The sequence below is a fragment of the Crocodylus porosus genome, unplaced genomic scaffold, assembly GCF_001723895.1.
Source record: "Crocodylus porosus isolate Cpor-Errol unplaced genomic scaffold, CroPor_comp1, whole genome shotgun sequence".
Lineage (NCBI taxonomy): Eukaryota > Metazoa > Chordata > Crocodylia > Crocodylidae > Crocodylus > Crocodylus porosus.
Window position 1 is genome coordinate 24,126,086 of NW_017728914.1, and position 12,883 is coordinate 24,138,968.

General features: G+C 37.1%; 1 protein-coding gene across 1 annotated transcript; it reads left to right on the forward strand.

Annotated features, from left to right (window-relative positions):
* The first annotated feature begins 4,984 nt into the window (after positions 1 to 4,984).
* On the forward strand, positions 4,985 to 12,368 carry YIPF5 (Yip1 domain family member 5). Its single transcript, XM_019535003.1, has 6 exons — positions 4,985 to 5,090; positions 5,286 to 5,404; positions 7,077 to 7,249; positions 8,363 to 8,508; positions 10,714 to 10,895; positions 11,669 to 12,368. Exons 2-6 carry the CDS (start codon positions 5,298 to 5,300, stop codon positions 11,829 to 11,831), a joined length of 771 nt encoding a protein of 256 aa, XP_019390548.1. The 5' UTR covers positions 4,985 to 5,090; positions 5,286 to 5,297; the 3' UTR covers positions 11,832 to 12,368.
* The last annotated feature ends 515 nt before the right edge of the window (positions 12,369 to 12,883 follow it).

A 12,883-nucleotide genomic window follows, 5' to 3' on the forward strand; every position in this document is an offset into this window, starting at 1 on the left:
GCATATGAGAATATACAAAAAAGCCTGTTTTCCTATTGTTGAATAAGAAATCCGTATGATTTAACATTTTTTAATAGAAGTTACTTACAATAAACTCATCCTCAACTGTCAGTGGAAGAGCAGGCAGCTTCACTCCAACAAGGAAGAACATAAAATCAGCAGAAGTTCAGGAGAAAACATAGACCTAGCTCTGAGATCCCCAACATGCAGAATAGTAATATATAGTACAAGTTACATATGTATTTTGTATTGAATTCCAAAAACATGATGTAATATAATTACCAAATAATTTAATAACATTGGACCTACTTTTAATACATTTCCTTAGTTTTTCACTGGGCACTGCACAAGACATTTACTGCAGTGGACTAATTAGCTCCACAGTAAACATCTCGCATCTACACATGTGGCCCTGTTAAGCTGGAATAAACTAATTAACTCCTCAGCAGGGTAGTATTTATAAATACAAGTACTATCCTGCTGCAGTTTTCAATTCTGCAGTGGTGCACCTGTCGACACTGATGTGGTTTGGCTGGGATACAAGGGTGCTTCAATGTGGGGGCTGCCTGCTGGCTAGCCCCACACTGGAGTATCTTTGGCCCCAGCCAGCCCCTCTGCAGTCATTGAGCCAGATCAGAGCAGCCCCAGGCTGGCAGGCTGACCCACCAGAGCTCCTGCCAGCCATGGCTGCTCTAACCCAGTACAATGTGCTATGGTTGTGGGCACACATGTAAATACAGTGCCCAAGAGTGATAAACCCTGGTATGATAAGCACCAGAGTTTATTGCTTTGCCTTAAAAGCACTTGTAGCACAGTCTCAGTGGGCGTGTCTACATTTCACTCAACAATCGTAAGAAAAAAATTATACTGTAGTTCAAGCTGACAGAAACTTTCAACAACTGCATAAAGAACAATAAATAAATAAAAAGATACCATTTTGCAGTTAAAATGTTCCAATACTCTTACTGACAGACTGAAACATGGAAAATTCTGACCTACCAGTTGTATAAATCAGACATCTGCAAATCCAAAACCCATCCCCTGATGGACAAAGGAACATTTAAAGAGGCAGTAAAAAACAGATGAGACATCGATCAGAGAACACTGCAATACCCATTACATTGCGTAAAGCAACGGGAAATAACAATTTCACATGAATGCAGATGCAATGATTTAATGAATTCACAAAAACTTGTTCCAGGCAATGTCTCAAATGAAGATTTCAATATGGGGTCACATACATCGTTGCACATTTTGGTTAACAAACAGACTAACATTCAGGACAAGTCCTTACTTATGTGAGTAGTAGTCTCATTCTCTGCAGTAATCTAAGACATATTTGTAGTCCTGAGATCTATTTTCCATAGCAACATCTGAAGAAAAACTGTACTTCATTGACATGAATGGAGAATCTTCTTTCAAAACTCTGACAATATCAGAGTGATGATCTAAAATCATTACAAAACACTTTAGTACATGAGTTGCCTATTGATTCCTGAATTGTTGCATTCATGTGCTGTATGTCGGATATTTTAGAAATTTTAGAAAAACTGACGAAGATTAAATATTGCTCTATAGCAAATGAGCAGAAGAAAGTTTCTTTTTAAATTTTGGGCACTAAATATAATCATGCAAAGGAGAATTACTGCATTCCACTGGTTAACTGAAATTAAGTTTTCAAACGTATTCATTCTATTCACTATTTAAGATTTCATTGGGCTTTGTATAGTAGATAAAAGACTAGACCTACACTTCAGTTCACCAGAAGTTGGAGGTTTCACATTCATCTTGAATAGCAGCAAGACAGGCTAAATTAAATTAAAAGCATTGTAATTCTCTGTTATGAATCTCTCTAGGACTACATTTAAAAATAACAAAATAAAAACAAAATTATGTTTGAGGATACTTTTTCTGAATACCAAATATTTCTAACTCAATACCTGAGAAAGAAATTAAGTTTAAAATAGGTTCACTGGACTTTAGGCAAATTCTACATTAGCTGCTTATCTGTTGAACACATGGTATTTTCCATTATTTCTTTTTCCTGAGAGTTGAACTTGCTAACTATTTTTAACATAGTTATGGGCAGACAAGTCACATAAATCTAATAGCATGATTTAAGAATTTTTCGTCTGTTGCTGAAAAGGTCATATATGATATCAGTCTCTGAAGCTGATCTAAATGGATCCTTATTCATGATACAGAAGATAAAGTTTAGGCTAGTGATCTGAGCACAAGTCTAAGAATCAGAAATACCTGCATTTCAATTCTATTCCTGACGCTAACTACCCCTGTGGCAGAGGCCAACTTCTATCTCCTCTCTGCCTTAGTATACCAATTTATGGAATATTTTTTTTAATCCATACTTTTTTGAGGATACTAATTAGGTCATATGCTAAAATAAGACATTCATTAAAGCAAAAAGTCACTGCTCTTTTTTGTCTCGGGCTAATAAAAGCTGTTGCTTAACACCTGATAGCTGCTTCCAACACATCTGAAATAAGACCTAATAAAAAGTGTTCATGTAAAAAAAAAAAAATTCAGTGAATTATGCAACCCCGGGGGGGCTGAGGCTATAGCCCCACAGACACTATGTTGTATCCTTGCTTGCGGCCTCAGCAAAGATGACCAAGTTGAACAGGAAAAGTCTTAAACTGACTTGCGTTCTGTTGTACAGTGGTAGTTCCACCAGGTTGGTATTTAGGCGCATTGGTGGAGTCACATAAGGAAAAGTTTGCTCTGACACCACGCAGGTCATACCTTTGAATGAAAACATAGGTCTTATGAGCCTGGTGCTGATCTCCTCTACCCCAGTGTAAATCAGTAACAGCTTCATAAGGAAGGTCTGATTAAAAGCAGGCCTTTTTCCCTTCTTCAAACAATTACACCAACACAAGATTTGCCTTAAAAAATAAGAAACACCACTAACACTGGCATTGCAGTCCCAGGTCTGCAGCCTCCAATGTTTACATATTTGTTTACCATATGTGACAGGAAATGTAATTCAATGTTTGGTACATTCATAATATTTCTATTATACATATGAAAATTTCGGGGGAGGGGAGGAAAAGTGGATGTGGAGACACACGAAAAACCTCCTCTCCAAATTTCTTATCAAGTACATTGGCATCAATTAACAGACACTCCAACTAGCTAGAATGTGTCTCCAAAAACAGTTGATTTTTTAAAGACCTTGAACTCTGTTAAATGATTATGATAAAAGCAGAAATGTGTTTATATGATTACACTGTGGAAATCAGTAAAAAAAGAATATAAGAAATTCCAGTAACAAAGCCCTAAGAACTTGGGCAATTTGACAGGATAGATAGTATACTAGCAGCATGACCTTTCAATTAAGTGACACACACTAACATTGTATAAAAATTTGCAGATACAAATTGCATTATTTCACTATACTTTCCAAGTCCTGCCCCCCCCCCAGTAATACACAATAAATTTTCCAACATGTTATTTCCTAATGCTGCATTTTCTTAATACATTAAAATTGTTCAGCCATCCGTGACAAAAAATATAAGCAGGTAAGAGAAAACTTTTTTGTAAAAATCAGCATGTCTAGCAGCTTGACAGCCCAAGGAATAAGATAATTAACTTTCCAAGTCAGTGAATATTATTATTCTTTTAAAATCACAGAGAAGCAGAGAAGTACAAGAGGTTTGCAAAAACTTGATGCAGCTCATTAAAATTATAAAAAAAAGAAAGAACAGTCATGAGGTAATTGTCATTTCAATCTCTAATAAAATACTACCAATGGATATTAAGTGGGGAAAAAAAAGTCTATGAGCACCAAGAAGTACCCAGGGTAATAAACATTTCAAACAAAGATATCCACCAGGCTGTGAATCAAGTCTATCAAGAGAAGCCCCCAAATTTCATTCATTTAAAACTAGGTGGCCAACCTTACTGCAGGGCAGTTTTATCTTATTCTATTCAATATAGCTGTGGTTTTATCTGTGGTTTTACAGTCAAAGCACCCTTCCTTAGACTCAAGGCATGTTCAGAAAAATACCAGCTCTTCACTTGCACTCACATTTTGACCACAGGCAACCCCACGTAACACTGTTTTGCTTAGTGCTATTATGCACTATTATTTTAAATTGACATCTGATTTCACTTAGCACTCAGTGACTTTCACCATCTTGGGTCATTAAAAACAATTGCAGTCACCACCTTGGGTTATCAGATACTTTCGGTTTTGCTTAGCACTCAGTTTTTCAGGAACCTATTAGGGGCGTTAAGCAGGGTTTGCCCGTGGAAAAAAATAATGGAGACATTCTTCTGTCGCAAAGAGCGCAGAAAGACTGTGAGAGGTTGGCACGCTCTTGACATTATGGAGTCTTATTTTTTAAGTCACGGGGCTTATCTCATGAATCAAAGCACCCTTAAAAGGATCTCGCAACACCCCAGGGTGCAACATCACCCCATTTGAGACTTCCTGCTCTATGGCTTGATACATTGGAGCCGTTGTTCTTCCCTCTGCCCCTGCATTTAGCGACATCTGCCACCTGTTCACTCTCCCCTCCCAGGGCTTGGATTAGACTGATTTATTTGGACCCTTTTTTTTTGCTTTTTTTTCATTTGGTCAGCCACCACCCTGCTCAAAACAGCCCAGATGACCGGCCCTGGGTACACATGCAAATAAAAGCTGGATAGAAACCAGCCATAAAGTTGTTCTGCATTTTCAAGCTCTCACTCGGTAGCTGGTTGGGCTTTTGTAGCTGGATAGCCATTTTTGGAATGCGATAATTATATTGCACAGATGGCCAGCCTAAACGTATCGCATCATTCACCAGTTAACAGCTCATCAATACTTTGCATGAAAGTTAGCGAGCGCTTCACCAACGGCGCCGGACCTGCGCTCACACGGGCAGACCTGCTCAGACCCACTGCGCATGCGCCGCGCGCGGCAAGGCTGGAGAGGCCGGAGCTGCTACGGCGCATGCTCAGTCCCTACGCTACCCTGGGGTCCTCAGAGCGCATGTTCCCGGAAGTGCACACTGTTTGACCCGGAAGTGCTCGCGTCAATTCGTGACACGTCGCACCGGCAGCGCGAAGGGAGGAGGGGCCGCCAGGTGAGTGTTGTGGGTCTCTCCGGCCTGCCCTGCCCTGCCCTGCCCTACCCGCCCCGGCCCCGGCAGGGAGCGCGGAGTCACCGCCGCCTTCCCCGAGGCTAGGCCTGGCTTAACGCTTTGTCGCGCGAGATTCAGAGCTTAAAATATTTATTTATTTATTGTGACGGCCAAAAAAATATTCTGTTGACTCTTCAGGTATTTTTTGCAATGTCTGGGTTTGACGGCTTCAATACGGATTTCTACCAAACCAGCTACAGCATTGACGACCAAACGCAGGCCTATGATTACAGTGGGAGCGGAGGAGCCTACAACAAGTAACTCGAGCCGTGTATTTAGTTCTGTGATTTGTTTGGGTTCAGTGTCTACTCAGTTTGTGTTGTTAGGTGGGGTCCGGGAAGGTCCCTTGGTGGGCAATGTCACCAATGCGTATGGGAAATAACAGGTTGCCGGCTAGATTACTCTCCCCAATTCAGTGAGCAATGTGTTTTTATATCTGCCTAACCTCATCAGGTGAGGGACTGATTAGCATTTCAGGTAAGTATTTCTAGTTGCATCTTAGAGAGAAGATGAGTCTGCAGGTATAAGAGTGCTGCAAGAGTTTTGTGTCGGGTGTACCTGGCCTAGATGAATAATAAATTGGGGGGGAGCATTTGGGGAAAGAAATCTCTTCCCCCTGCACAAGACCATCCTATATAATTCTGCCCATGAGCAAGGTATGCCCCCATGAAAAGCACCTGAGATTTTCTTGGGTGTGTGTTCGCCTGGCTGAGTAACAAATTGGAGAAGCGCATTCAGGGAAAAAAATGTCTTTCCCCCCACCCGTTAACAACAACATCCCATATAATTCTGCCAGTGGGCAGGGTGTGCCCCCAGCACGGGCACCTCTGTGCAGTCGAGGAGGTCGTATTACCATAACTTCTTAGCATCATATTATCTTGGTTGCACAAGTAAAACACATGTGACTGAAGAGGTGAGACCATTGAGGATGGACTAGTCGTTCAAAATTTTATTAAATTCTGAATGACATTTAAGAGAGTCTTTCCAGAAATGCTGTAGATGCATCTATCTGGGTGTCACAATAATGATACTTTATTAAAAGTGTGAAAGAGATTCAGAGATACACGTTTCATTTACTTCTCTAGAAGTGATTTAAGAGTAGAGTCATCTAATATTTAGGAAAAATAAAAAATGATGAAACTTACAGTCATTTTATAGTTTTGACCCTCAGGGGCACTGTCAGGTCACTGACAAATTTAGGAATAGAAACTGAAAAATTACTGGGGTTTCATGCATTTTTTTTCTTGATGTCATGCTGGTATATGTCATAATGTGTGCTTTGTCACCATATGTAAGTCGATAGCAATACTGATGCTTTTATATCAGGTATTTTTGACTAGGCTGTCTGTCTTTCAAATACATGACATGCAGGAAGCTTGACCAAGATGAACTCAGATCTATAAGAATGAGCTTTTGTAAACATAGGGTAGGTTTATACTGAGAATATAGACTTCCATATTAACTCTGATTAAATAAGGCTCAGAGATGTACAATTTAAGGAGCTACTTAATGGTAGACTTTAGAGATGGCTTTTTCGTAGTCTTTTCTATGCTTGTCAAACTTGCAAATTAAGTGAGTTTGCAATGGCATCAACATGAAAATGCTAATACTTATTATACAGTAGCAAAAATAAAAAAGCTGCATATCTCATGGTAATATGAAACCTTCTAACCAGGATGTGGCTTGATTTCATACCTAAGGACCACAAGGAGTCCATAGAACTCATGTATCACTGTCGCACTGTACTGTTCTCCAGGGGTTTGGTTGGCTAATGCACCTGTGCAGCTGGGATGGGGTATAGATTTAGAGTAGAGGAAGATTATTGTTTAAAAATATTATAGCCAAAGTTATAATAATTAAAACAGTGTGCAATTTGATGGAAATTTTTACAAAGTCCTTCTTCCTAGTAATATATTTTTTTATTTACAGACAATATAGCGGTTATGACTACTCTCAACAAAGTGGATTTGTCCCTCCAGAGATGATGCAGCAACAGCAACCTTACACAGGGCAAATTTACCAGCCAACACAAACATACACTCCAACTACAGCACAGTCATTCTATGGAAGCAATTTTGAGGATGAACCCCCATTGCTAGAAGGTACATCTCCTCCTTTGCTGCTGGACTCTGAAACTGATCAGTTTTGTGTTAATCTGGGGAAAAGTGTTCTTAAAGAAACACTGTCAACTTGAATTTCTGTTAACTGAAATCCAGTGAACTAAAAAAGCTAACTAACTTGATTTCCGTTCCCCTATCAGCTTCTCTAGTTCTGTAGTCCTGTAATGTAGTTATGTATTTCTACCTTATTACTCTGTCTAATAGATAAATAGATAAATAGGCAAGTAGACTGAACCCATTTTTTCTATCAAGTCTGGAAATAAAACTGAAAGCATAGATTATTTTCTCTTTCTTTTAGTTATAATAATCCTAAGTATTTGCAGCAGCAAAAAGAAAAATCTTCTAATAAAATTTATAATATTCTTTTCATTGTAAATCATTGTGATATTTTTTTTTTTTTGGTGTCTAGAGCCCAGATCCTGATTTAAGAAAGGAGTAAACACATAAGAATTGTCCTGCGTATAATAGCGTCTATAGACTGCACAAGATGCCAGAATGGATAGATAGAAGGAATATTGATGGAAAGTGGGAGCTTTGTGAAGTACTATGTTATATAAAGAAGATGGAAACTCAAATCTTCAACCAGTATTTGAGACGTGTTTATCCATTATTAATATCAGTGAAAGTACAGTTTTGGCAGAAGTGAATAACGCACATTCTGCTGCTAGGCTAATAAACCAAATGTATATGGACAGTGACTCCCAGCATGTGAGGGAATTAATCGTGCAGTGCACAGGACAAAGTGTTGAAACAATCCTGTAGTTAGATGCTTAGGTACTTGGATTCAGGGGTCCACCCAAGTGGATCTGGTTGCAGGTTCTGGTTACGAAATCTGGGCTTCAGAAACTGCCTGTCTCTCACTTTTCCACCTTGAAAGGTGGAGTGCCACAGAAGCAGTGCAGGCAAACCCAAAAGGGACTAATGGGTCACAGGGGTGTTATCTTAAGAATAGCATTTTATAGCTTTCTTGTAGGCAATATCTTTTCATCAGTCTGAAACAGTTATGAAATTGGAGGAGCAGGGAAAAATAATAGAGGTAAAAGGAGAAATAGCAGGAGAAGTGAATCTGAATAATTATTTTTGTGTGACCTGTAGAATTAGGGATTAATTTCGACCACATCTGGCAGAAGACGTTAACGGTACTACACCCATTAAAAGTAGCAGATGGCAGCATCATGAATGAGACTGATTTGGCAGGACCAATGGTCTTCTGTCTAGCATTTGGAGCCACATTATTGCTGGTAAGATAGAGACTGTGAATTATTACTGCATATGTTTATTGACATTCAAAAGCATTGGGGGTGTGGGAATAGAGTTATCCATAGGTCTCTCAAAGGCAGCTCTGTATCCTGGAGTCCATAAAGCATACCTCTTGACATGATACATAATTTAGTGCTTGATGCAAAGTGCTCAGAAATTAATGGGAGTCTTTCCATTCTGTCAGTGTACTTTGGAACAGATTTTTCTGGCTCAGGTTTTAACATGTGGTGCATCTTGGTCGATGAGTTCTTCTTGCCGTCTCTTGCTTTTAAGAAATATGTTCCTTTTATCATGAAAAGGCAGGGGAAATAAAATGGATCAGATGATCTATTTTGTCCTTTTATTTTTTTCCCCTAAAGATAAACCTCTGTTTTTCACCTCTTATTTCTTCTACAAATCAAGATTTTATTATAAAAAATACAAGTTAATAATTTTTAGTGAAATAATTATTGCACAAAATGTTAATATCCAGTGTTTTTGCTCTTGATATTCAGTTTTTCTGTTTAGTAATTTTGTTTTCTGTCATTTCAGTTTCTACTGTGCTTAATTTCTGCTGTCTTATTCTAGTTTTTTTTTTAACACTTCATTATATTTTCTCTGTTCAGCATACTTAGTTTATTGATGGGCTTGTTCCTTTGGCTGTTTATTCTTTAAAAGAGCTTCCTAGTAAACAAGGCTCAAAATTCTTAAATAATTTCTTAGTGTGTTTAATAGGTATTGATCTGGCTCATACTAGGTATGACTTTCAATATACTGATCCAGTAAAACACCATCCAAAACATACTCCTTTTAAAAACTGTTAAATTTGCTGTTGGGCTCAGATGGAAACCTGTCTGTGTTTTAACATTCATTTGTGGTAAGATTTGAATTTAAAGGTATTATTTTTTAAATGTGAAAGCAAGCTTTATAGACCAATACTTTCTTTTAACTTTTAACCGCCCAAGAGAGAGAAATTGGTAAATGACAAAATAGGAATGTGACTTGTCATTGTACATTTCCATATTTTAAATCAATTTCTATTCTGTAATTTTTTTTTCAGGCATTGTTGTATTTTTACCATAGGATCGCATATTGTATAATATGAAACAGCCACCATACTTCAAGCACTTTGGTGCTCCAAAGCTACTTTGACCAGTAATGCATTCCTTTTATAATGGATAAAATTGAAGGAGTATCTGAGTTCTGTTCTGACATGTCAGATTTCACAGCCCCATTTTTATTATTAAATCCTAACCAGTAATAAGTATCTTGTCTATATGTTATATTCCTTTTTCTTGTTTGGAACAAATCATTTTATTCAGAGTAAGAAATATAATATAAATATAATAGCTTGTCATGGGTCTTACAATAACTTGAGAGTGTGAATTGAGAACATGATGGTAAGGGATTATATGACAAGGCTTCAGAAATTTATACAGTTGAAAGTGTTTATGCATGCGCAAAAATAGCTATAATCAAAACATGTAAAAATACATTGGAATTAGAACATCAGACATAGTATAGATACATGCCCTACAATGGTGTGTAGACCACTTAATGTTTTAAAAAAAAGAGTTTTGCTTTTGAAAGTGTTGAACTATTTGTAACCTCTGTATTGATTTTCTGATACTACTGTTCAGGGTATTGCTTTCAGCTTCAAAAATTCATTGTGTCGAAATCTGCTTTCCCACTTGTTTTTCTCAGTTTATCATTTAGGTGCAGGGTAAAGACTGGGCTTTTAATGAACACCAGAGATTTGTGCCTCCTGGTATAGTTCCCTTGGGCTATCTCAGAGTTAAAACATGACTACTGAAGTCTGTTTCCTGTCTACCCAGCTAATGTGGAACTGAATGTCATGCTTCCAAGTCATACTTTGAGATTAATGTTTCCTATATAAAACAAGTCTTTTAAGTTGTGCAAGCACCCTACATTAAAAAATATATATATATATCTGGCTTTTATATAGAAGAGATATTAAATAAACAAAAGTGTGTCAGCCCCTTGGTCTGGAAATTCTTATTGTTTAGATTGTATATGGTACTTCCCAAGTAAAACAATTTAGCCTTTGGAGCAAGAATCATTTGTAGACATATAGTCACTTTTTATTGTCAATGTTATAGCATTGTTTTAGTGAAAGCTATAAATAAACTACTACTATAAAACCAGGTACACTTATAATTAACCAAAGTTACTCTTCTTGTCTTTAGGCCGGTAAAATTCAGTTCGGGTATGTGTATGGAATTAGTGCAATTGGATGTTTAGGAATGTTTTGCCTCCTGAACTTAATGAGTATGACGGGCGTCTCATTTGGCTGTGTTGCCAGTGTCCTGGGATACTGTCTCCTTCCTATGATCCTGCTTTCAAGTTTTGCAGTTGTGTTTTCTTTGCAGTAAGTAGCAACCCATAACTTTTTAAAATGAAATAATACTCCCATGTACTATGGACTCTTTTTCCCATGTGATGGGAGAAGTGTTTTGTTAAATGGAATTCAGATTGTACTAATATTGGGCTTGTGTCAGTAAACTAAATGCTTATTGTGAGGTTAGTCCAAAGCAATTTATAATTAATAATGGAAAAAATATTGTGAAAGTAGCTTTTGCTTATGTCAATAAAGTAATTATGCGGCATTGAAACTACTTGTATTTGCATTCCTTTTGCATTTATAGATTAGAGTAAAATAATAACAATAACTAAGGATATCATACAATATCTGTTTCTCAGTTGTATAGTGGGATACATAAAACTAAAAATGATCAATGGAATCTAATTAAAACTGTAATGATCTATTAAAGTTAGGGGTGGAAATTAGGCTAAAAGGAAATGTTGTGTAGCTATGGGTAACACAGAGCAGTAGAAAGAAACAAGGGACAGTTTTAGTTCCATATTCAACTGTATACCTGTTGCCCTCAGAAATTCAATTATTTTCTTGCTCTATTCTCTCTCATTGAATAAAGTAGCTCTAAAATCTTCTCAGAGTAGCACTCATTTTACTTTTTATGCTCATTTACATGTACAATTCCATTATATGTTAGAAATAAATATGCATTTATTTTACCCCAAGCATAAAATTCTAAATGAATATTTACCTTTTAGGAATATTCCAATTTCTGTGCATCTCTAGGCATCCATACAAAGCTTATGTTCTGTTCTTGTATGTTACAGGGGGATGATGGGAGTTATTCTCACTGCTGGAATTATTGGATGGTGCAGTTTTTCTGCTTCCAAAATCTTCATTTCTGCCTTAGCAATGGAAGGACAACAGCTTCTAGTAGCATATCCCTGTGCTTTATTATATGGAGTTTTTGCCCTTATTTCTGTGTTTTGAATCGACTATCCTGGCTATTGGACTTCGATGAACCAAACTGAGAACACCACCTTGGAACACATAATTGGACCAACATATAGCTATGCTGTTGCTGTCATGCAAACTTAACTCCTGAATAGCCTGGAGCAAAGGAAACAAATGAGTCTTGTGTTCACTTTTATAGGACTTTTGAATACTCTTTTGAATTGACCTGCAGTGTCTATAGCTTTATAAGTGTTTGTGCGTATACAGTTATAAATGTAGTATTTCTTTTCGGTTCCTTCATCCTTTAGCAAAGTAATTTTTGTTTGGTCTTTTTTGTTTGTTCAGTTCTTGGAGGGAGGGATTGCAGTTATGACATAACATAAGTTTTTACTGGCAAAAGTAAAAAAAAAACAAACAAACTATAGACATTGTAGGTTCTTTTTTTTGAATAAAACTGCAGTGATTAAAACCTCAGTTCCTGTCCCCTCTATTGCAAATAATTTCTGCAGCAATTAGAAAATAAAATATTTTCTGAGTTTTTAACAAGAACCTTATTAAATCTGTGAAATTGTTCATACAGTGTTTTGGCATTTCAGGATTAAGGGCACTTCAATTATGTATTAGAAAAGTACTGCTTAAAAGTCAAAGGGGGGTGCATCATTCTTGCAGTTCTGAAATATTAATCTTTAGAATTATGTTGGCATCAGATTTAAGTATCCACACGTTGGATTTACTAAGATGGCTCTCAGGAGTTTCTTTTCCAAATAATGCACATATTAATAAAATGAAAGTAGATTCTCTTGCAGTGCTTCCAGGAAAAAAACACCATTTTAAAAATGCCACAGTTGTCAGTGTTGCAGTTTTATTGTAAAGATTATTTAATTAATACTGATTAAATTTCCCCTAAATAATTTTGAAAATTATGGTTGCATCTGACTTTCTCACCCTCCTGTTATATTGTTTTTAGTGAACATAATTTGAGAACTTCAGCTGTCAGCCTGGAAACTTTCATAATGGAGCAAAACACTGTTTAAAATAATAATAGTCTCTCGGTTACTCTTTGCAGTGTAACTTTTTACTGTACTTAG